General features: G+C 44.3%; 1 protein-coding gene and 1 long non-coding RNA gene across 11 annotated transcripts in view; both read right to left on the bottom strand.

Annotated features, from left to right (window-relative positions):
* LOC310662873 (immunoglobulin mu heavy chain-like) overlaps positions 1-23,009 on the bottom strand; it is a 301,954-nt gene that overhangs the window by 127,178 nt on the left and 151,767 nt on the right. For 3 of the 8 annotated variants that reach the window (XM_083410124.1, XM_083410114.1, XM_083410122.1), the window contains exons 1-2: positions 12,890-13,032; positions 12,488-12,804 (exon numbers count right to left, since the gene is read on the bottom strand). The exons of 1 other annotated variant lie outside the window; for it this stretch is intronic. In XM_083410124.1, the coding sequence (XP_083266250.1) occupies positions 12,488-12,804; positions 12,890-12,935 (363 nt within the window). In that variant the 5' untranslated portion in view covers positions 12,936-13,032. Of the gene's footprint in view, positions 1-1,487; positions 1,793-2,015; positions 2,168-5,906; positions 6,224-6,319; positions 6,411-12,487; positions 12,805-12,889; positions 13,033-23,009 lie in introns of those variants that run through there. 4 more of the 8 variants (XM_083410123.1, XM_083410120.1, XM_083410126.1 and 1 more) reach the window with 2 other exon arrangements.
* Positions 16,467-21,067, bottom strand: LOC310663236. Of its 3 annotated transcripts, none has more exons than XR_014504416.1 (4): positions 19,798-21,067; positions 18,860-19,351; positions 16,688-18,761; positions 16,467-16,594 (listed from the first exon to the last, which is right to left on the bottom strand). It is a non-coding gene; the product is annotated as an uncharacterized lncRNA (long non-coding RNA). The 3 variants fall into 3 exon arrangements; XR_014504417.1 differs by having other exon boundaries at positions 16,688-19,351; positions 19,798-20,565; positions 20,663-21,067; XR_014504415.1 differs by having other exon boundaries at positions 16,688-19,351.

The following is a 23,009-nucleotide window of genomic DNA, read 5'->3' as shown; positions in this document are numbered from 1 at the left end:
CAGGGATGCTTTCTTCTTTGGTTCACTGTGTCTCTCTCCTCGCACAGCAAAATACACTGCTGTGTCTGCAGCTGTTGGGGAGCTCAGTTGGAGATACACTTCATTTCTGGAGATGTCCCTGGAGATGCTGGCTCGACTTCTCAGTGCTGAATTGATCTCAGTAGTTCCTCCCTTTGCAGTGTTGCGAATGAATGCTATCCATTCCAGACCTTTCCCTGGAGGCTGCCGGATCCAGTTCCAGTAATAATCACTGACTTGAACCCCAGAATCTCTGCAGGTCAGTTTGAAGGACTCCCCAGGTTTCACCAGTCCTGGACCAGACTCAATTATCTGTGGAGTGGAGCAGATACCTACAAAAGAATGCAGAAATTGTGTCATAATCGGGAATCTTTTTCCATTGGGTTCAACATTTTTGTTTTTATTCCAATGAATAAATCCTCACCAGGGGAGATGCTTAGGACAATGAGGAAAAGGAACATGAAACTCATATCTCCTTCCTTCCTTCCTTCCTTCCTTCCTTCCTTCCTTCCTTCCTTCCTTCCTTCCTTCCTTCCTCTCTCTCCCAAATTTTGCCTTTTACCGAATTGCTCTTCCGCCATTCATTCATGGCAGACTTTCCTCACTTAAGCAAGTTCTTTTATGAATATAGGAAGCCACCTATGAGTTCTTTTAGGAGGATCAGAAAATTGCCTAGTAAGTCCATCTACCATTGCTTCCACTGACTGGCAGGCAGCTCTCCAAGATTTCTCTCCAAGGAGAGGACCCCCCACCTCCCAAAATATTGTCTTCTATCTAAATTACTCTTCCAACTTTCATTCATGATGCACTGTATTTATCCTACCTAAGGACATTCTTTTAGGAGCATAGGAAACCTCTGTATGCCTAGTAAGACCACTATCCATCTGGGTTGCAAACTGCAATCTCTCCCAGGGTTTGAATGTGGGACTTTCTGTGCACTAAGCTCTACCAGTCAGCCACAGCCCCTTGCTCCATCAAGTAGATATTTCTGAAGCAAACAATCGACGCTTGCTGGGTTTCTGGACTGAATGAAAATGCTATCACTTTATCACTCTTTCACCCACTTTTACGGGTTTTGCAGTTTGTGCTGCAGGCTGTTGTCACTGTCTAAAAAGGCAGTCCCCCCCCCCCCCAAGGCTTGAGTTGTGTCTCATGCACTCATCAATGGCTCTTGTGGAGCTTAGCGTCTCCATGATCTTAGCGGCTGATTTTGTGGTTGAATGCATGGAGTTATACAGCATGAGAACCTCCCCCTTTATCCTGCTTCTCTTTTCTTAATGCAATTCTCCTTCCTCGCCACAGTTTGTGTCAACTTGGGATGTGGAGAGTGGAGAGAAAGGGGCACAGCTTCAGTGATTTCAAAATGATGTGGTTTCTTTTAAGCAGAACTGAGCATCTATAGTACAAGGCTTTCTATTTTCTAACCACTTCCTCCTCTTTGTACAGGCCTCTGCTTCAGTCTGTCCCACTGTGCCTGTTGCACAGTAATACATGGCTGTGTCTGCAGCTGTCACAGAGCTCAGCCTCAGAAAGTACTTGGTTTGGGAAGAATCCACAGAGATGGTGATTCGGTCACGGAGAGATGGTGCATAGCGTGTGCTCCCAGACCATGCTCCCATCCATTCGAGTCCTTTCCCAGGGCTCTGCCGTACCCAGTGCCACCAATAGCTGCTTGTCACAGAGCGCCCAGTGACCGTACAGGTCAGCTCGAGGGTCTCTCCTGGTCTTACTGCTCCTGGTTCAGATTCCTTCAATGTGACCTGGGAGAAAACACCTGAAGGGATTTGGGGGGAGGGAAAGAAAAGGAAAACTAGAGTTAGGCAGTAGGCACAGCCAGAACTTTAAGGCTATTTCTTGCACAGTTTTATCATTGCTTGTTTAATTCAAAACACATGGGTCATGGGACTTGTTATACCATTAAGTATCCTATCTAATATTCAGGATAGTTCATCTGATAAGACGTGGAAGGGTTGGAGAATGTTTTAGGAGATACTTACCTGGGAGCAGGGCCAAGAGGAAGAGGGGGACCAAGGGCAGCATCATTGTTATTTTATTTTATCCTGAGAGGAGAAAAGTAATAATAGGAATGAAAAACAATAATGCTGGAACGGAGGCTGCCTTTCTCCTCAGCTGCAGTGAAGCTAAATTACCAAGGAGCCTGTTATTTGAATTTGGGAGGCAGAGAGAGAATTTGCATAATGTAAAAAACGCCCCGCATAATAAAGGCCGGAGCACCATTTAGAGCCTATAGGTGTCATTATTACTTCTTGTGTTGAGATGAGCACATTGAGTGGATGTCTATGTAAACAAACAACATAAATATCATATCCTCCAACATTACCCTGATTAAAATTGGGATGTGTGTCTTTTGGTATGGTGCTGCCGTGTGAGTTAGTTGGCTTGCACGAGAGTGTGACACCACTGTAAGCACAAGTGCCGGCTCATCCTTTCCCCCAAGCTCGGTGGGGCTGGAGGGGGGAAGCGGGATATTCTGGGACAATCAGGAGCCAAGATGGCTTCTATTATTCTGTGATGCCCTGGGACACTTGAAGGTTGTGTAATATATCACTATGTAGAAAAGGATGGAACAGTGCAAAATGACACAAGACACCCATCGAGGAGTGGAGGAGAGCACAGACCAGATTGTGCTGCAACATCCATGAAGCCATAGCAATGGAACTGTTTATTGATGCCCTTTGATCATGATGGGCTGTAGACTATGTTGGCCTCTAGAAGGGGACAAGTGTGCAGATCCATTTTGCACCCCTTCCAATAAAGAGCTGCAGTCCTTATGGGGAGGTCATTACATGTAAGGCCAGAGAGCTCATAGCTTTGAGGCTCCTTGCCTCCAAGAACCTCTTTTGTGAGACTTTGCAGGTGGTTGTCAGTCTACAGATGTAAAATTGTTGTTTGCTTTGGAAAGGATTGTCTCTGCTGCCAACTTCTTGACAGAGAGAATATAGCTGAGGACTGGTCTGAGAGGTCATAAAAGCAATTTATTTTATGTGGTTTAATAAGCATAGGTGACACTGTAATTGTGTCTAAGAAGTGAGAGGCAATCACTTAATAAAATTTAAAGTGGGAGCTGACGCCATAAAAGACAAAAAGCAACCTGAGCCAATCTAAGCACAGCGTACCCTCAACACTTCTCAGAATTTCTGCTGCCGAAAGAATGTGGCTGAACATTACCCTCACCACTTTGCCCTCAAAGAGGGTGCAGATTTTCAGTGCAAATTTAGCTGCATTCATTCAATGGATGTCTGTTGATGACAGGGATCTGCTGGTGGCTGTGCAAGGGGTTTAGTCTGAGGGTAGATCTTGCAGGGATGCTTCCTTGCTTTGGTTCACTGTGTCTCTCGGACAGCAAAATACTCTGCTGTGTCTGCAGCTGTTGGTGAGCTCAGCTGGAGATACACTTCATTTCTGGAGATGTCCCTGGAGATGCGAGCTCGACTTCTCAGTGCTGAATTGATATCAGTGGTTCCTCGATTTGCAGTGTTGCGAATAAGTGCTATCCATTCCAGCCCTTTCCCTGGAGGCTGCCGGATCCAGTGCCAGAAATAATTATCAAGCTGAACCCCAGAAACTCTGCAGGTCAGTTTGAAGGACTCCCCAGGTTTCACCAGTCCTGGACCAGACTCGATTATCTGTGGAGTGGAGCAGATGCCTACAAAAGAATGCAGAAATTATTTCATAACCGGGAATCTCTCAGCGTTGGGTTCAACATTTTTGTTTTTATTCTAAAGAATAAATCCTCACCAGAGGAGATGCTTAGGACAATGGGGAAAAGCAAAATGAAACTCATATCTCCTTCCTTCCTTCCTTCCTTCCTTCCTTCCTTCCTTCCTTCCTTCCTTCCTTTCTCTCTCTCTCTCTCTCTCTCTCCCTTTTGCCTTCACTCTCTCCCTTTTAGTAAGGAGTGACTGGGACTCAGCCAGGCCATGGAGCCACACTGGACAATGCTATTTAAACAGAAGGAGGTTGGTGGGGTGATTTGCCTAGAGGGCGTTCTGTCATGTCTGGTCCTGCATTTAAGAAGCAAAGAGGACAAAAGGAGACTCAGTTGCAGGAATGACTCCAAGCAGTGGTGTGTGTGTGTGGGGGGGGCATCTCCCCAAATATTGCCTTTCACTGAATTGCTCTTCTACCTTTCATTCACGCCGTACTTTCCTCACTTAAGCAGGTTCTTTTTTGAATATTGGAAGCCTCCTAGTTCTTTTAGGATCCTAGGAAAATTGCCTAGTAACTCCATCTAGTTTAGTATTACTTAGACTGGCTGGCAGCAGCTGTCCAAGGTTTGTAACTGGGGAGAGGACATTTTGCTGATGGTTTTTGCTTGTGATTTGTTATGGCCTCTTTGAAGGAGGCAAATATGCAGATCCCTAGAATGTAGAGGGAATGTTTTTAATTTAATTTAATTTTAAAAGGGTTGTAATGGTGATGATAGTTTGAAGAGGATAAGCAGAATGTCCTCACAATTTCAAAGCAGACCTTGCCATCAGTAACAGGAGGGTAAATCTGCTCGATTCAGTCACCTCCATTACTCATTTATTCCAAACTCAAGTTCCATTTTCCTCCTTTCTGCATCAGTCTGATATACGTGTGTTTGTGTGCGTTTACAAAAATTCATGTGCATGTTTTGCGTGAAATCTCCCTAACATAACGCATTGGTGTATGTCATCTTTACGAACATTTGCATTTCGTACACACTTTTTCCAGATATATGGAGTTCCATGCCCTTTTTAAAAAATTGGAGAACTGCAATACAAAATTGGGAGAAATGCAAATTTCAAAGGGTTGCTGTGTCTCAGATTGCATCCTGTTTCAAGAATTGCAAATAATGTTGATTTGTATCAAAATACAAACTGAACCACACTTCTACCTCATCCCTATCTGCAGGACATAGCCCTCTGTTCACATGAAATGCTGCCACTTACTGGTCTATAACTGGATGCACAATACCTTTAGCTGAATAAAAGGATCCAATTGTTCAGAGTAATCACATTTTTTCTTCCACTTTCACAGTAAGCACAAGCCTATCAGGTTTCTAAATGAGCCTTGGGAGGCTCAATTTTGTATTTCCCTTTTTCTACTCAAGAAGGGTCGGAAGAGAGACTGGTGAGCAGAGTAGCTGGGGTGAGTCCTGAGGGCCACCTAGAGAGGCATGGAGGGCCACTTTTAGCTCCTGGGTCTGAGGTTCACCACCCCTGCCTTAATGGGACTCTGGTATAATTGCCTCCAAAAACCAAGAAGGCAAGACTTCAAAGCATTCCAAGGTAAATGTGTTTCTGTATTTGGGAAGAGAGAGAGAGACAACATAGGTATGACATCCTTTGGTGGAACCCAAACACAGTCCCAATAACTAAGGGAATTGATAGCCCATCAGATCTGGGAAGTTCAGAGGTCCTGGATTGAGCTGGTACCCAGCTGGGAGAGCACTCTGCCTTAATGATTCCCTCTCTCTGAGTAGCACACACAAGAGGTTCCATCACTTATGGTCACTCTGCAACCAGTTATGGAAGCCCTTTACTCTGCACAGCCGTTCACTGGTACTAGTGATGCAAAGCAGTTTGTCAGCCTGTGTGTTGGTCAAAGAACTGCCTTCCCACCCCAGACAGTATAAGGACTCACAATTTCTGGTTGGAGAATGATGCTGAGCACAACACTTCTCTCATAATAGCCAGTTCCTCTTCTCTCCCTGTATGTGAATTTGAACCATACCTGAGTAATGAAAGCTGAGACTCTGCTATGGGAATAAGCAAGTTTTCAATGGCTTTTGTGGAACTCTATGGGACAATGAATGTGTCCTCCATCAACCCGCATTGCCTGCCATAGTGATGGGTATATTGTGTAGGTTTATGGATGGACGCTTCATTGCTTTACTTCACTGTGTCTCGTGCACAAAAATACACAGCGGTGTCTGCAGCTGTCGGGGAATTCAGCTGAAGATACACTTCATTTCTGGAGGTGTCCCTGGTGACAGAAATCCGACTACTGAATGCTGGGTTATAATAGGTGGTTCCTCCAGCTGCAGAGCTCCGAATACTACCGATAAACTCCAGGCCTTTCCCTGGAGGCAGCCGGTTCCAGACCCAGTGATAGTCACTGACTTGGAAACCAGAGATAGTGCAGGTCAGTTTGAAGGACTCGCCTGGCTTCACCACTCCTGGGCCAGACTCAATTAGCTGTGGACTGGAAAGGATGCCTGCAAAACAGAAAGGGCAGATGTTAGACTTCTCATGCGACTTCAGTTTGGGTTGAATTCAAGATTTTTGTTTTTACACTAAGCATAAATGCTCACCAGGTGAGACGCTTAGGAGAATGAGCAAGATTGCCAAAGATCTCATATTTCCTTCCTTAATCACTCAGTCCTTTGTGTATTAGAAACATGGCACTCTTTAAAAAGGAGGAGTGTGCTTGGCATATTTGCATAATGGGAAGTCCATCCAATTCTGTTCTGCATTTAAGGATCAAAAGCTAAAAGCTAAAACAAAACATGGAGCTGTGAGGCTTGCATCCAGTACGTATGTTAGTGTGCGAGTTAGAAATTTATTTCTCCCCAGGAGAGGGCTCCCAAGTCCCAAAAGGAGAATGACTGACTGTAGCACCTCATCATATCCTCCAAGTGTCCCAGTTTTCCAGGGACAGTCCTGAAATTACAGGCGCCATCCTGGTTTCTGATTTGATCCAGGAGTGTCCCGCTTTTGCTTTTTTCCTCCCCTAAATGTTTTGGAGAACAATTAAATGTGGTATGTTTATGTAGGTGCAAAAATGAGTCCTGCTTAGATGGAAAATAAAATCCCTGGACCAAATGAAGGAAATGGTGAAGCTGCCATGCAAAGTCCATTTTGAATGAAAACGTCACCAAGTGTCAGGGAGAAGTTTCCTGACGTAGAATAAGATGTCTCCATCTGAGAAATGTTGGAGGCTGTGACTTCATTGCAGATCTTCATTGCAGATCTTCTGTTTCCCCCCCCTGCTCCTCTTGGAGACCCCTGTATTGAGTCACAAGTGTGGGCAGTCACCATTCCGTCACTGAATTCACTCCCTCAAGAGGCAGTGATGGCTAACAGTTTGCATGGCTAGGCCATCATCAGGCCAGATGTCAGACAGCAATGTTCAAGGCCATGTTAAGGGGAAGTGTACATATTTTGTCTGGGATGAAGCAGGATCTGTTTTTCTCAGCAAAGTGTTACTCAAGAAGTATCAGAAGGAAACACTTCCTCCTTTTTGTACAGGCCTCTGCTTCAGTCTGTCCCACTGTGCCTGTTGCACAGTAATACATGGCTGTGTCTGCAGCTGTCACAGCGCTCAGTCTCAGAAAGTACTTGGTTTGGGAAGAATCCACAGAGATGGTGATTCGGTTTTGGAAAGATGCAGCGTAGTACGATCTTGCAGTCCACCCTCCCATCCATTCGAGCCCTTTCCCAGGGCTCTGTCGTACCCAGATCCACCAATAGCTGCTTGTCACGGAGCGCCCAGTGACCGTACAGGTCAGCTCGAGGGTCTCTCCTGGTCTCACTGTTCCTGGTTCAGATTCCTTCAATGTGACCTGGGAGAAAACACCTGAAGGGATTTGGGGGGAGGGAAAGAAAAGGAAAACCAGAGTTAGGCAGCAGGCCCAGCCAGAACTTTAAGGCTATTTCTTGCAGTTTTATCATTGCTCATTTAATCCAAAGCACATGGGTCATGGGAATTGTTATACCATTAAGTATCCTATCTAATATTCAGGATAGTTCATTTGATAAGATGTGGAAGGGTTGGAGAATGTTTTAGGAGATACGTACCTGGGAGCAGGGCCAAGAGGAAGAGGGGAACCAAGAGCAGCATCATTGTTATTTTATTTTATCCTGAGAGGAGAAAAGTAATAATAGGAATGAAAAACAATAATGCTGGAACGGAGGCTGCCTTTCTCCTCAGCTGCAGTGAAGCTAAATTACCAAGGAGCCTGTTATTTGAATTTGGGAGGCAGTGAGAGAATTTGCATAATGTAAAAAACGCCCCGCAAAGTAAAGGCTGGAGACCATTTAAAAGCCTATAGGTGTCAGTATTACTTCTTGTGTTGAGATGAGTACTTCTTGTGTTGAGATGACTATGTAAACATACAACATAAATACCATATCTTATATCCTCCAACATTACCACATGTCTCATGAAACCATCCAGTGCTTTTATTTTTTTAAAAAATATGTTTAGGCATCCTGTTAGTTTCCTACTCATATTGAAAGTGTGCCCATCAATGAGGCCAAACTTAGATTTACAAAATATTTAGGGGTATGCGTACCCCTGCATCCCCTCAGAAAAAAAGGACTGCTCCCATCAATGGCTCCTGTGGAGCTTAGTGTCATCATGATCATAGCAGCTGATTTTGTGGTTGAATGCATGAAAATCTACAGCATGAAAATCTCCCCCCTTATCCCCTTTCTATTTTATTAATGCATTTCTCCTTGCTCGCAGCAGTTTGTGTCAACCTGAGAAGTTGAGAGTGGAGAGGAAGGAGCACAGTTTCGGTGATTCCAAAATTTTGTGCTTTCTTTTAAGCAGAACCGAGCATCTATAGTACATCGCTTTCTGTTTTCTAACCACTTCCTCCTTTTAGTACAGGCCTCTGCTTCAGTCTGTCCCACTGTGCTTGTTGCACAGTAATACATGGCTGTGTCTGCAGCTGTCACAGCGCTCAGTCTCAGAAAGTACTTGGTTTGGGAAGAATCCACAGAGATGGTGATTCGGTCGCGGAGAGATGGTGCATAGTATGTGCCCCCAGTCCACATTCCCATCCATTCGAGCCCTTTCCCAGGGCTCTGTCGTACCCAGTACCAATTGTAGCTCCTTGTCACAGAGTGCCCAGTGACTGTACATATCAGCTCAAGGGTCTCTCCTGGTCTCACTGTTCCTTGTCCAGATTCCTTCAATGTGACCTGGCAGAAAACACCTGAAGGGATTGGGAGAAGCAAGGAAAACCAGAGTTAGGCCGGGTCCCCCCTCCAGGCTTGAAAAGCTACTTTGTAAGGAGCCACACCATGGCTCCGTTAATCCAAAGTACACAGATCATGTTAACATTATACAATTAAGATTCAGGACTATAATCCTGGGTGTTAGGGGCAGTGAGCATTTGGGGAGATACCTACCTGGGAGCAGCATGAGGAGGAAAAGGGGGACATAGAGCAATGCCATTTTTATCCTAAGAAGTGAAAAAATAATAATAGGTCGTTTTAAAAAAAAGCACTGGAACTAAGTCAGCTCTTCTTCTGAGCTGCAGTGAAGATGAAAGACTCAGGAGGCAACTATATGAATTTCGGAGTAGTGAGCAAATTTGCATAATGTAAAACACTCAGAGAAATGCACACATTGGTAAATAGGCTCTCTGAAAGGCCATAAACCAGGAGCATCATTGGGAGTCAGACGGTTTTCGCGTCTGTTCTTTCCCATGTTGCTATAAGAGTGTTGGGAGGAAGAAATTCAAATATATAACCCATTTAAATAGAATATCATACCCCAAGGAGTGGGATGGAACCATACAGAAATGATAGAATCACCCTCCAGGGGGTGAAGGAGAAGGCACAGACCAGGTGGTCCTGCCACATAAAGTCCAAACAACTGGTCTTTTTGCTGATGCTCTTTGCTTGTGATTTGCTATGGCCTCTGGAAGGAGGCAAATATGCAGATCCCTAGAATGGGGAGGGGGAGAGGGTAAAGTGTACATAAGAATACATTTATTTGTGAAATGTATTAAACTAGGGAAATGTGTGTATTGGGCAATATCACATACAAAAAGAATGATGAGGCTATCATGCTCAGCTAAGAGGGATTACTCATCCTTGGAATTATCTGTGGAGAGTAGTTATGCATAAAGGATGGCTCAGCCATGAAAAAAATAAAGGTCAAATAACCAATTTATCTCTCTTCCCCCCTCACCCCCCAAAAAGAACTTCAGTTCTTCTGTGAGAGAGGTTACATGTAAGATCTGAAATCCAGCTGCTCTTCTGCTCTTTGTATCAAACACTCTTGTGGGACTTTGCAGGTGGTTGCAAGTCTGGTGATTTAAGAGGCTGTGGTTTTCTGTAGGAAGGAACATGGGGTGGTGGGTGAATCTGCTGCCACCTTTTGGACAAGGGGTATCTGGCTGAGGGCCAGTCTCAGATGATCAGTAATAAGAACCACACTCCTTTGGTTGTCCCAGCATCTGATTGCACTGCTGCTGTTGTTATGGAATAACAGGCCGGATGCTAGAATGAGAGAAACATCCTGAAGAGCAGCTTGTTAGTGCAATTCTAGACAGGTCTTCTGAGGAGCAAACTCCATATCTCTGAGACAGAGATATATCAACATCAGTTGAAGGCCTTAAAGTGGGTTCATCCTCCCCATTCACTCCATATTTTTTCCAGAGTGGGAACTGTGGCTACAGAGAAGCAAACCCCATTGAGTTACATATCACCTCAAGGTTCTTGAAGCGGCTTTCTATTTTCTAACCACTTCCCCCTTTTTGTGCCAGCCTCTGCTTCAGTTCCTCCTACTGTGTATCTCGCACAGTAATACACAGCGTTGTCTGCAGCTGTCACAGAGCTCAATCTGAGAAAGTACTTGGTTCGGGAAGGATCCACAGAGATGGTGATTCGGTTGCGTAAAGATGGAGCATACATGGTGGTCCCAACCCAGTACCCCATGCATTCGATCCCTTTCCCAGGTCTCATCCGTACCCAGTCCCACCGGTAACTGCTTGTGACAGAGACGCCAGTGACTGTACAGGTCAGCTCAAGTGTTTCTCCTGGCCTCAAGGTGTCTGGCCCAGATTGCTTTAGTGTGACCTGGGAGAAAACACCTGCAGGGTTTGAAGGAGAGGGAGAAGAAAAGGAGAAGCAGAGTTAGGGCTTGGTTTGCTCAGTTAGTCCTAAACACCTGGAAAGGGTTGTTTTGTACTCTTAAGATTCCTGTCTAAAATCTAGGGTATTTCCCTTTGAAGTATGTGAAAGGGGATAGCCTACCTGGGAGCAGGGCCATGAGGAAGAAGGGGAGAAAGGGGGTAGCCATTTTTTATCCTGGGAAGAGGAAAATATTAATCAGAATAAGAAAAGTAGTGGAAGAGAGGCAGCTTTTCCCTTGAGCTACAGGTACATGGAAAGAAGGAGGGTGCTGCTATTTGAACTTGAGAGAATTTGCATAATGAAAAAAAGACCACACACACAAACACATTTTTTAAAGTGGGTTCCGTAAAAGCTAATAAAGCCAGGAACATCATTCAGAAAGAGCCTAGTGGGGTGATTTCCATACAGGGTGTTCAGTCTCTTCTGGCCCTGAATTTAAGAAGCAAAGGGAATTAGAGGACACCCATATGCAGGGATGACTTGGAGCAAATCATGGGAAAGGGACTCTCCCCAAATATTGCCTTCCACTTCAGATCCATGGTACATTGTATTTTCCTCCCTGAGGAGGGCAACCAAGATGATAAAGGGTCTGGAAACCAAGCCTGATGAGTTTGAGGAAATTGGGTCTGTTTAGACTGGTAAAGAGGAGACTGAGAGGAGATATAATAGCCACCTTCATATATCTAAAGGGCTGTCACATGAAGGAAGGAGCAAGCTTGTTGTCTCCTGCTCCAGAGGGTTGTACCTGAACTGATGGATTCAAGTTACAAGAAAGGAGATTATGTCTGAACATAATCTTCAGCAGTGGAATGGACTCCCATGAGAGATTGTGGACTCTCCTTCCTTGGAGGGATTTAAGCAGAAGATGGAGGGCCATCTTTCATGGATAAGATTTTTGCATTGCAGTGGGTTGGACTAGATGACCCTTGAGGTCCCTTCCAACTCTATAGTTTTATGATTCTATGGATGATGTTATTTTAAGAACAAAGGAAATTCTTTTTTAAAATGAAATTATTTTTATTGGTTTTAGAGATACAAAATATAAATGGACACAGACTGTAAAAAATAAATCCATATAAAGAGATTCTCTGAATCTCGAGACTTCCCACCATCTCCTCCATGGGGTCTTACTTTAAACATATTCAACTGCATTTTCATCCATAGTCCAAATTTTATATCAAACCATATCATCCATAAAATTTTTACACTACAAGTGAGTCAAAATTCTGCTCTTCTTTCCATCTGCTTACAATGGTGTCCTAAATATTCCCACCCCCATTCTTTTATAACAAATTTATCTTCTTGGTTTCTGAGTTTTCCAGTCAGCTTTGCCATCTTGGCATAGAAATCTAGTAAGACTGTTGTCCGTCTAGTTCAGATTTGTGTAGCTGTGACAGATCTCAGCTGAAGTTAGATTTTATTTTTGCAAGCATCCCTGGTGATACTGATTTGGGTGCTAAATATTAAACTCTGTAGGTAGAGATTTCCAGCACATCTTCCAGCCAGATTAGGGCAACGGTTGTTGAAGACAGAGAGCTGGCAGTGCCAGTGCACATGGCAGAGTTGTAGGGTGATTTTTGCATGGATGCTTCATTGCTTTGGTTCACTGTGTCTCTTGCACAGTAATACATTGCAGTGTCTGCAGCTGTCAGGGAGCTCAGCTGCAGAAACACTTCGTTTCTGGAGGTGTCCCTGGAGATGCTGGTACGACTGCTTAGTGCCGGATTGAGCTGAGTTGTTCCTTTATTTGCTGTGTTCCGGATGAACCCTATCCACTCCAGCCCTTTTCCTGGAGCCTGCCGGCACCAGTTCCAGTAATGATCACTGACTTGAACACCAGAGACAGAGCAAGTCAGTTTGAAGGACCCTCCGGGCTTCAGCAGTCCTGGACCAGACTCAGTTATCTGTGGACTTGAGAAGATACCTGCAAAAAAAGAAAAGAAATTGTGTCATTATCCCTTTGTGTTGGGATCAACATTATCAGCTACCCATTAAACAAAAATCCTCACCAGGGAAGATGCCTAGGAGAATGAGAAAAACCAATATGGATCTCATGTCTGTCTGTCTGTCTGTCTGTCTGTCCGTCTGTCTGTCTGTCTGTCTGTCTGTGTCTCTCCTCTTTGTACAGAATGAAAGGGACACAGCCAGGCCATGGAGTAACTTCAGGTGATGCTGTTAAAATAGAAGGGGCCTGGCTGAGAAATTTGCATATGTGGCATTGAGTTAAGAAGCAGAGGGGATAAAAACAGGATGCTCTTGCAGAGAGGACACCAAGTGGCAGTGTTTCACGGTCAAATAGCATCCTCAGACTAATGATCCATATAGTTTTGTGCTGTTTGTTCTGATGGCTTCTCCACACTTACCTTTCCTCTGTGCTTTCCAGGCAGGCTCTGTACTTTGGCCTGCACAGTGTTGGAAGACGCCACAGGGACAGACACACCTGGCGCAAGATTGTGCCGGCCTGCACAGCATCTCCTGGGGACCAGCAGGGCCTAGCAGAAGGCTGCAGCAATTTGTTTGGTGCCAGGAGATGCTGCAGGGATTGGAGCACCTGGCGGAAGGTTGCACCAGCCTACACAGCATCTGCCAACACTGCGAGGACCAGCAGTGCCTAGTGGAAGGCTGCACTGGCCAGCCCAATGCTGGGAAATGTGTGTGATGCCATGTGACATATGCTTGATCTCAGGCACATGCAATACATGTGGTCTCCTAAACCTTGGGGGCAACCCAGCACCATTGCCATGTGCTCTCTCTCTCTCAATCTCTCTCAGTCTCTCTCTCTCTCTCTCTCTCTCTCTCTCCTCTTTACCACAAGTCAGAGCAAATGACAAACCCTGTAAAACCCTCATTGCTTTTTGTTGTGTACCTGCTTTAAAGAATGGGTTTTCGTTTGGTTCAAAAAAGATAGCTTTAAAGTGTGGACCTGTGCTTGGAAAGTGTGGGGTAAGTGTGGCTAAGCCCTGGCTGGCAGTAGCTCTCCAAGGTTTTAGGCAGGAATTCCTTCCCAGCCCTACCTGGAGATGCCTGGGAGTGAATCTGGGATGTTTCTGCCTGCAAAGCACATTCTCTGCCCCTGAGCTACTGCCCTTCCCAAAATTGTTTTGTTCTGCATTAGAAGAAGATTGGAGCAGAAATGTTTTACGGTGAGCAATCAAGCATAAAATAATGAATCTGCGTAGGAGGCTGAATGACTCTGCACAGTTTGTGTCTGGATCCTCCATTGCCTTGCCCCAGAGTGCTGCTCTTTCCCTTGCACAGTAATACACAGCATTGTCTGCAGCTGTGAGGGATCTCAACAGAAGATAGAATTCATTTTTGGAGGCGTCCCTGGTGATACTGATTCTGGAGCTAAACCTGGAACTGTAGTATCCGTTTCCTCCTGCAGCCACACTCTGAATGCCGCCCAACCACTCCAGACTTTTCCCTGGAGGCTTTCGGTTCCAGCCCCAGTACCAGCCACTCACTTCAGCACCAGAGACAGCGCAGGTCAGCTGGAGGGACTGTCCGGGCTTCACTGCTCCCAGGCCAGACTGGGTCAGATGCACACTGCAGAAGACACCTGAACAAAGCGAGAGAAATTAGTACCACTCCGTGGAGTCTCTCTGGGCTGGCTTCATAGGATTGCATCCTAAGACATCAGTTAGGAAAGTTTAGGGAAGGGAAGTCCTCCAACCTCTTCTCCCTTCTGCAATCATCCCAAATTATTTGGACCCTTGCCTGATATTGGGCAATTTCTCTCCACACCCTCTACGCCCGATCTCCCTTGCATTATATCACCCATTGTCCAAACAACATGACCATTCCATCAAAGTTGATGTTGAAGAATCATTGCTTCACACTGGTGGTCTTTGCTTCTTCCAGTGCACAGACATTATTACCTGGCCCTTGACAACTGAAACTTGTGCTTGTGATTACAGAGTCTGTTCAACTGCTTTTAATTCTGAATTTTAAACTGTTGTAACCTGACATGGGCCCTACTCGTTAAGCCTAGATAATAATTGCAACAGCAACAATGTTCTGAATGCCAATGGCCGGCAATCTCAGGTGGGAAAGTAGCACTGTTGGACTTCTTGCAAGCTTCTCACAGACATCTGGTTAGGCACTGTGAGAATTCTCAGCTGGGTGGACCTTTGGCCTGATCCAGGAAAGCTCCTTTGTTTAAAGTGGGTAATGAAACCTAGTGCAGTAAAATGCAAATAGGAACATTTTTGATGGCTTTCATGGGATTCTATCTGGCAATCAATCTTCCCTCCACTCACCCTCAATGCCTGCCCTGGTACTGGATGTATTACTAAGTTTCTGCATGGATGTTTCATTGGTTTGGTTTGCTGTGGTCTCTTGCACAAAAATACACTGCTGTGTCTGCCGCCGTTGGGGAATTCATCTGAAGATACACTTCATTTCTGGAGGTGTCCCTAGAGATGCTGATTCGGCTGCTGAAAGCTGAATTGCAGTAAGTTCTTCCTCCATCTCTTTATTTCTGAATGTTTCCCAACCATTCCAGACCTTTCCCTAGAGGTTGTCGCATCCAGCCCCAGTACGAGAGACTGACTTCGACACCTGAGACCCTGTAGGTCAGTTTAAAGGACTCTCTTGTCTTCACCGCTCCATGGCCAGACAGGGTCAGCTGTAGGCTGGAGCAAATACCTGCCGGGAGGGTGGGGATGTCAGAAAATTACATTTATAACCTGCGTTCTTTTTGATGCGGGTTAAGCATTTTTGCTTTTACAGCAGGAGTAAATTCCCCCCCAGGTGAGATGCTATGGGTTATGAGCAAAAGTAACAAAAAAATCATCTTTGTTATTAATCCCTTGCTCCTCTGCTTTTCATACAGAATGAATACAACGCAGCCCATATAGCACCATTGGAGAATGCTATTTAAAGAGGAACAACCCTGAATTTGAAAAGCAGAAGAACTAAAGGAGACACGCTTGTCAAGGCTGCCAGAGAAATATTCCAAGCTGAAAATCCTCACCTGGTGAAACAGCCGAGAGACCAAGAATAAGCAGCACAATAGATTTCATCTCTCCTCCTCACTTGCTCCTGTTCAAAGTCCAAGAGGCATCCTGTTCAAAGTCCAAGAGGGATAGGGGACACTTTGTCCCAAATTCTTTTGTCTGACAGATAGGAGAGCAGCTGCCAGCCAGTGTAGACTATACTGAACTAGACGGACAATTGGCCTGATTCAATATAACGTTCAGTGAGATGAGATTTTGGTCTCAACCACCATTAATGAGGCAATGAGATCTGGGGCTGTGCAATGCACATAAGCAAGTTTTCAATAGCTTTCATGGGATTCTCTGAGCAATAGATCTTCCCTCCACCCACCCTCATTCCTTGCCCTAATGCTGGTGTATTACAGGTTTTTTGCATGGATGATTCATTGTCTTGCTTTGCTGTGTCTCCTGCACAATAATATACTGCTGTGTCTGCAGCTGTTAGGGAATTCATCTGAAGATAGACTTCATTTTTGTTGGTGTCCCTAGAGATGGTGCTTCGGCTGCTGAAAGCTGAGTTGTAGTAGCTGCTTCCTCCACCTGATGTGGGCCGAATGTTACCCATCCATTCCAGATCTTTCCCTAGAGTTTCTCGGATCCAGCCCCAGTAATAACCACTCACTTGGGCACCAGAGACCGAACAGGTCAGTTTGAAGGACTTGCCTGGCTTCACGATTCCAGGGCCAGATTGGGTCAGCTGAGGACTGGAGGAGATACCTGCAAAAAGAGGGCAAATATTGGAACTCTAACATGGATTCTTTCTGGGTTGGGTTCCAGATTCTTGTTTTTACAGCTAGCATAGATACTCACCAGGTGAGGCACTTAGGACAATGAGGAAAATTAGCAAAGATTGCATGTTTTTGTTTTTGTTTATTCACTCCTCTGTTTTTTATACAGAATGTAAGTGACTCAACCGGCCCATGTCTCACCATTGGACAAGACTATTTAAACAGAGGCATCCTGTTTGGCAGATTTGCATAAAGAGAACTCAGTCTAGCCCAGTCCTGTATTTAAGAAGCAGAGAGGTTTAAAGAAGGTCTCAGTTGCTAAGGCTGCAAATTTAGTATTCTATTGACACGAACGGTCTTCCCGAAAATAAGGTAGCTGTCATTACATATTTTAGAATACTCCATACATAAGAAGTGTACAGTGATTTACTTGAAAATATGCCTGTCTCCTTTTGAAAAGGAATCAAAGCAGGTACCAGTGAGTTTTGAGAAATCTAAAATATTGAAGACACAGAGAAAGGAAAATTACAGAGTAATGCATCTCATTGACAGAATAGCAAATTTCCAAATTCACATTGAATGCCCAAAGACAGGATATTCTGTCCTTGTTGCTGCCTTTTGCTCCATATGTGAGAGGGGGCACACTGATGCCCAGTGGCAGTTGTGCTAGAAGTCTGGATTTCCCTCTTGTTTTCTGTCAAAAGTTCTTGTGTCTGCCCCAGAATATGGGTGTGTGTGTGCTCTCCGGGAGTCAGCAACAGCATAAAAGTCAGGGGTGTACATGTGTATGAAAGAGAGTAGTGGGTAAGGGTGTTGGGCCTAGCTGAGGAGGAGGAGGAGGCCTTACTGTGGCATTGGATGAGGGACATCTGGGAATTAAAACAGAAGCTGGGCTGACTTCAGTAGATTTGGGATGTCGCACTCAAAGTGGAACAGTTTGTGTGTATGCCGATTTTTGTGTCTGTATGTCTGCATGAATGCACATTGAGCATGAGCAATGAATGGATCCTGGGGTGGGGCTCTGGAGATGAAAGGGTGGTGCCATGCTAAGGAAAATGTTCAATAGCTTACACAGAATATTATGAGACAAAATAAGTTGGCCCCTGCAGAAAAGAGGTACAGCCGAGTATACTTGCCCCGGATCTCAGAGGGTTAAAGTAAAGGTAAAAAGTAAAGGAGCCCTGGAACGTTAAGTCCAGTCAAAGGCGAGTATGGGGTTGAGAGCTCATCTCCCTTTCAGGCCGAGGGAGCTGGCGTTTCCAGGTCATGTGGCCAGCATGACTAAACTGCTTCTGATGCAATGGAACATCGTGAGGGAAGCCAGAGAGCACGGAAACACTGTTTATCTTCCCACCGCAGCAGTACCTGTTTATCTACTTGCACTGGCATGCTTTCGAACTGCCAGGTTGTCAGGAACTGGGACAGAGAAATGAGAGCTCACCCTGTCATGGCGATTCGAACCGTCAACCTTCTGATCGGTAAGCCCAAGAGGCTCAGTGGTTTAGACCACAGCGCCACCCACATCCCTTCATTGGAGAGGTCAGCCTCCAGGGACCAGCTGCTTTTTGGTTTGAGTATATAACTTTCCTCTAACAAGACTCCCTCCAGGGGCCTCAGACAAGTCCTGCCCAGGCCTGAAAAAAAGTACTGTTAACTCATTCTCCCTCCCTGCCATGGTGGTGGGTATTTTGCTTGTGTTTGTCAACAATAAACTTCCATCCAGACCATGCAGATTATTAATTTGGAGTTCTGGTCGAAACGGAGAGCTGGCTGTGTCCCTGTAGACATTCAAGTCAGAGTGTGGTTTTTGCTGGGGTGCTCCACCGCTTTGCCAAACTGTGATGCTTTTGCACAAAAGTACGTTGCAGTGTCTGCAACTGTCAGGGAGCTCAGCTGGAGGTAGACTTTATTTCTGGAGGTGTCCCTGGAGATGCTGGCTCGGCTGCTGACAGTTGGGTTGTAATAGGCATTTCCTCCATTTATAGAGTGCTGAATGAAACCCAACCATTCCATCCTTTTCCCTGGAGGCTGCCGGCTCCAACTCCAGTAATAACCACTGACTTGGACACCAGAGACAGTGCAGGTCAGTTGGAGGGACTCTCCGGGCTTAAGCTCAACTGGGCCAGTCTGAGTCAGCTGTGTACTGGATAAGACACCTGCAGAAAGGGGGCAGAAATATAGAGTTAAATCTGGCGTGCACTTTTTAATTAGTTCAATATCTTTTTTAAAAAAGATCTGATGCATAAATCTTCACCTGGTGAAACAGCCGAGAGACCAACAATAACCAACATAATAGATTTCATTTTTGCTTCTCACTTGCTCCTCTTCCTCTCTTATGTACAAAACAAAATAGAATGAGGGTGAAAAATCAGACAATGCTATTTAAACCAGAAAAGCTTCCTCTGGAGATTTGCATGAAGGCCAATGGGTGCTGCATTTAGGAAGTGAATATGATAAAAGGAAGCACTTCTGCTGGGGTTGCCAAACTGGAAGGTCAAGCACCGAGAATTCAACCTGAAGCTGCCCCATCCCAAGTCAGACCATTGATCTATCTAGATGTCTACTCTCTATACTGGGTGTCAGGAAGGAATCTTTCCCAGCCTGATTGAAGATGCCATGGATTAAACCTGGGAACTTCTGCACGCAAATCACATGCTTGGCCATTGAGCTATAGCTCTTATTTACCCTTCAGGCTTCTCTCTATTGTTGCTAATGCCAGGCCAGGCTTAACATCAGCAACATGCTACTGGCACAGAAATGGAAACAACAAGAAATACCGACAATGGAAGACTAGAGATCAAAGTTATTAGACTATGCTGAATTGGACAAGATGACTGGAAAGATTAGATATCTAAGAGACCAAAAGTTTACAGAAAACTGGGGAAAATTTGTTGATTATCTGGAAAGTATAAGTGAAGGCGAAATAACGCTAGAAGGTTTTTAAAAGAGCACTGTGAAAATGTGAGGGATATTGTTAAAAGGAAATGAAGGGAAAAAGACTTAAATAATGACAATATAAAGGGTAAGAAATGCGTAAATTAATAAAAACTACGAAAGATTTATGGAAAAGCTGAAGGAAGTCCAAAAAAGAAAGACTTTGAATATTGGAATGTGAAAATATTGTATACTTTGTTTTGTTGTAAATTAATAAAAATTATTTAAAAAAAAAAAAAAAACATCAGCAACACCAACAGTGACACAGTCACCAGTTAGGAATGGCCAGGCTCAAATACAGGGGGGAAAGGCATCCTGGTCAAAGTCCAAGAGGGATAGCGGATACTTTTGTCCCAAATTCTTTTGTCTGACAGATAGGAGAGCAGCTGCCAGCCAGTGGAGACTATGCTGAACTAGACAGACTATTGGCCTCATTCAATATAACGCTCAGTGAGATGAATGCCCAATGAGAATGCTCAGTGAGATGAGATTTTGGCCTCATCCACCATTAATGGGGCAATGAGATCTGGGGCTGTGCAACACACATAAGCAAGTTTTCGATAGCTTCCGTGGGATTCCCTGAGCAATAGATCTTCCCTCCAAGAATGCTGCAAGAATGCTTCCCAGAGCTCTGGTCAAAACAGGGGTCTAGTGGTGTCTGTAGAGGCATTCATGGTGGAATGTGTTTTTGAATTGCTTTGCTTAACTGTGGGGCCCTTCCACAATAATAGATTGCTGTGTCTGCAGATGTCAAGGAGCTCAGCTGGAGATACACTTCATTTCTGGATGTGTCCCTGGAGATGCTGGCTCGGCTGCTGAAAGCTGGACTGTAGTACGAAGTTCCTCCAGATGCAGTGCTCCGAATGTGACCCAACCATTCCATCCTTTTTCCTGGAGGCTGTCGGATCCAGCCCCAGTAATAACCACTGACTTGGACACCTGAGACAGAGCAAATCAGTTTGACAGTCTCTCCAGGCTTCACTTCTCCTGTACCAGATTGGGTCAGTTGTGTACTGGATAAGATACCTGCAGAAAAGGGACAGGAATTACAGAGTTCTGAAATAAATGCTCTTATGGTTGAAATAAGCTTTCTGTTTTTTAAAGTAGGGATGAAAATACCCACCAGGTAAGATGCTCAGAAGAATGAGCCAAAAGGATCTCATATTTCTTTTTAATCACTCACTCCTCTGTCTTTTGTACAGATTGTATGAGGCCCATTCAGGTCACAGAGTACCACAGGAGACTGCTATTTAAACAGGAAGGGTATGTCTGACCAATTTCCATAAAGGGAGGCCAGTTCAGTCCTGTCCTCTATTTAAGAAGAAGGACAGGCTAAAATAGGGGTGCCATATTTCAAAAAGGTGGAAATCTGGACACAAAACTTGTTGCGGGGTCCAGGGGTCCTTTACCTATAATATGTTGCAGTGTGTGCAGCTATCAAGGACTTCAGCTGCAAGGAGAATGAATTGGTGGGTGTATCTGCAGAGATGGTGATTTGTCCTTGTAGAAACGAGGCATAGTTTGTGTGCCATCTTTTTGAGCGGTTTTTATATGTTACTAGATTCCACCCAAGACTCAAGTGATTTCCTTGCATCTGAGCCTTCTCACGGAACCTTTTGCAAATATGTTCAGTGACTGGCATGCACATGATTCAGTACACTATGACAAGCACTTTCTTTTTTGTGATGGTTGTCCATACCCTCCTACTTTTCACAGATGAAAGCAAAAATCAGTCTCATTGTGTGTATATGTTGTGTATACACATGTGAATTTTGACTGTGAGTTTTGACCTGCTCTCTGTCTTGCATGCATTTTTCCACCTGGCCTGGGTGTGCAGGGCCCGGACTGACTCCAGCTACAAAAGCTGAGGCTGCTGAACAGACTCTTGGGTTAGGTTTAGGGTTTTTCTGGTGTTGTGTGGGTGGGTGGAGGTTGTTGCTGTTATTGACATTAATTTATTGTATCTTTATTTTTAAATCTTATTATGATTTAATGTGGGAATTGATCAGTCTGGTTGTATTCTTTTTGATATGCTTTCTTTACTGTTTATAACTATTTTTTAAAAAATGTTAATACTTTTCAAATTTATACATTTCGTTAATTTTACAATAATTTTAACATTTCAAATTTGACATCCTTCCCTCTCTTTCTGTGGTTTCTTAAATTTATTTTTTAATATCTTCCGCATATCCAAATTCATTTAATTTTCTCATTTAATTATCTACTTTAAATATAAACTTTAAATATAAAAATGAAACTGCAGGTTATTACAATAATCATGCCAATGTTTTTATCTGTTTGCAATTTATCTGTAAATATTCAATAAACCATTTCCATTCTTGTATAAAAAGTTTGTTATCTTGATTTCTTATTCTTTGGTGAGTTTCGCCATTTCTGCATATTCCATAAGTTTTTGTATCCATTCTTCCTTTGCTGGGACTTCTGCTTCTTTCCATTTGGGGGCAAGTAGCATTCTTGCATAAATAAATTTCTATACAATTTAGGTAGTTCTGTCCCTATAATTCCCAAAAGGAAAAAAGAATAAGAAGAAAAGTTTTTTTGGGAATAACTATTTTTGTTATATTATGCAGTACAGCGATCACAATAGTTTGCTGAATCAGATCTTATCAGATGCGTGGAAAATTCAGAGAGATAGTTTTCTTAACCAAGCCTCGATTCAGTGGATATGATCAGATTTCCGTAAGGGACAGCCACGGAGGAACAAGAAACACTCTTGAACCCGGGGGGATTAGTTGTTACACAACACAATCAAAATTCAAGTCAAGTGAAAGTGTGGGTGAGTTTCTAGGGAGAGGAAACGGAATGAAACACAGGCTTCCTGCTGAGAGTTAAATTTGGATTCAATGGAAGAGAAAAAAAGGGAGAAACACAGGTGGCCAACTGGGGCTGCCAACACCCAAAGGGAGAATCAGAAACGCAACAGAAAGACAGATGGAAATTCATCACCCAGTTCAGTTTGAACTGAGACTTTTGCCCTAGTCAGAAGTGCAGATCTGTGGTTTTCCTATCTTGACTTCTAAATGGGTTTCTGTATGGGTGATTAGCACTGTGGTTGCTACTCCATCCACTATGACTGAGCCCTTGACAAAAACATCCCATCCTGTGAGCTTGTAGGAGTGTGGAACCGACACTCTGTTCCTGGTGATATGGATGGGCCAGTCGATAGCCAACCACTAGAGACAAACACCCCCCCATCTTTCTGTTTGCATTGGCAGAAACCCCTCCCCCCATCCTCTCTCTTTCTCTAAATATTGTTTGCACCTTGGCACCTGGGAAAGGGCCAAAGGTGTTCTTTTTCAGAGCCAGGCATTCTGGGAGGAGAACAGAAAAGTTCAAAATCAAATGATCAACAATTCATTTTGTTTGCCACATCATCCTAGTTTGTTCTCCTCTATCCCATATGACATTTCCCTTCTAACTGTAACCCAGTGGCCCCTTATCTCTAAGGC

The sequence above is a fragment of the Podarcis tiliguerta genome (genome assembly GCF_965153285.1).
Source record: "Podarcis tiliguerta genome assembly, chromosome: 13".
Classification (NCBI taxonomy): Eukaryota; Metazoa; Chordata; class Lepidosauria; order Squamata; family Lacertidae; genus Podarcis; species Podarcis tiliguerta.
This window is presented reverse-complemented; position numbering and strand designations above follow the sequence as displayed.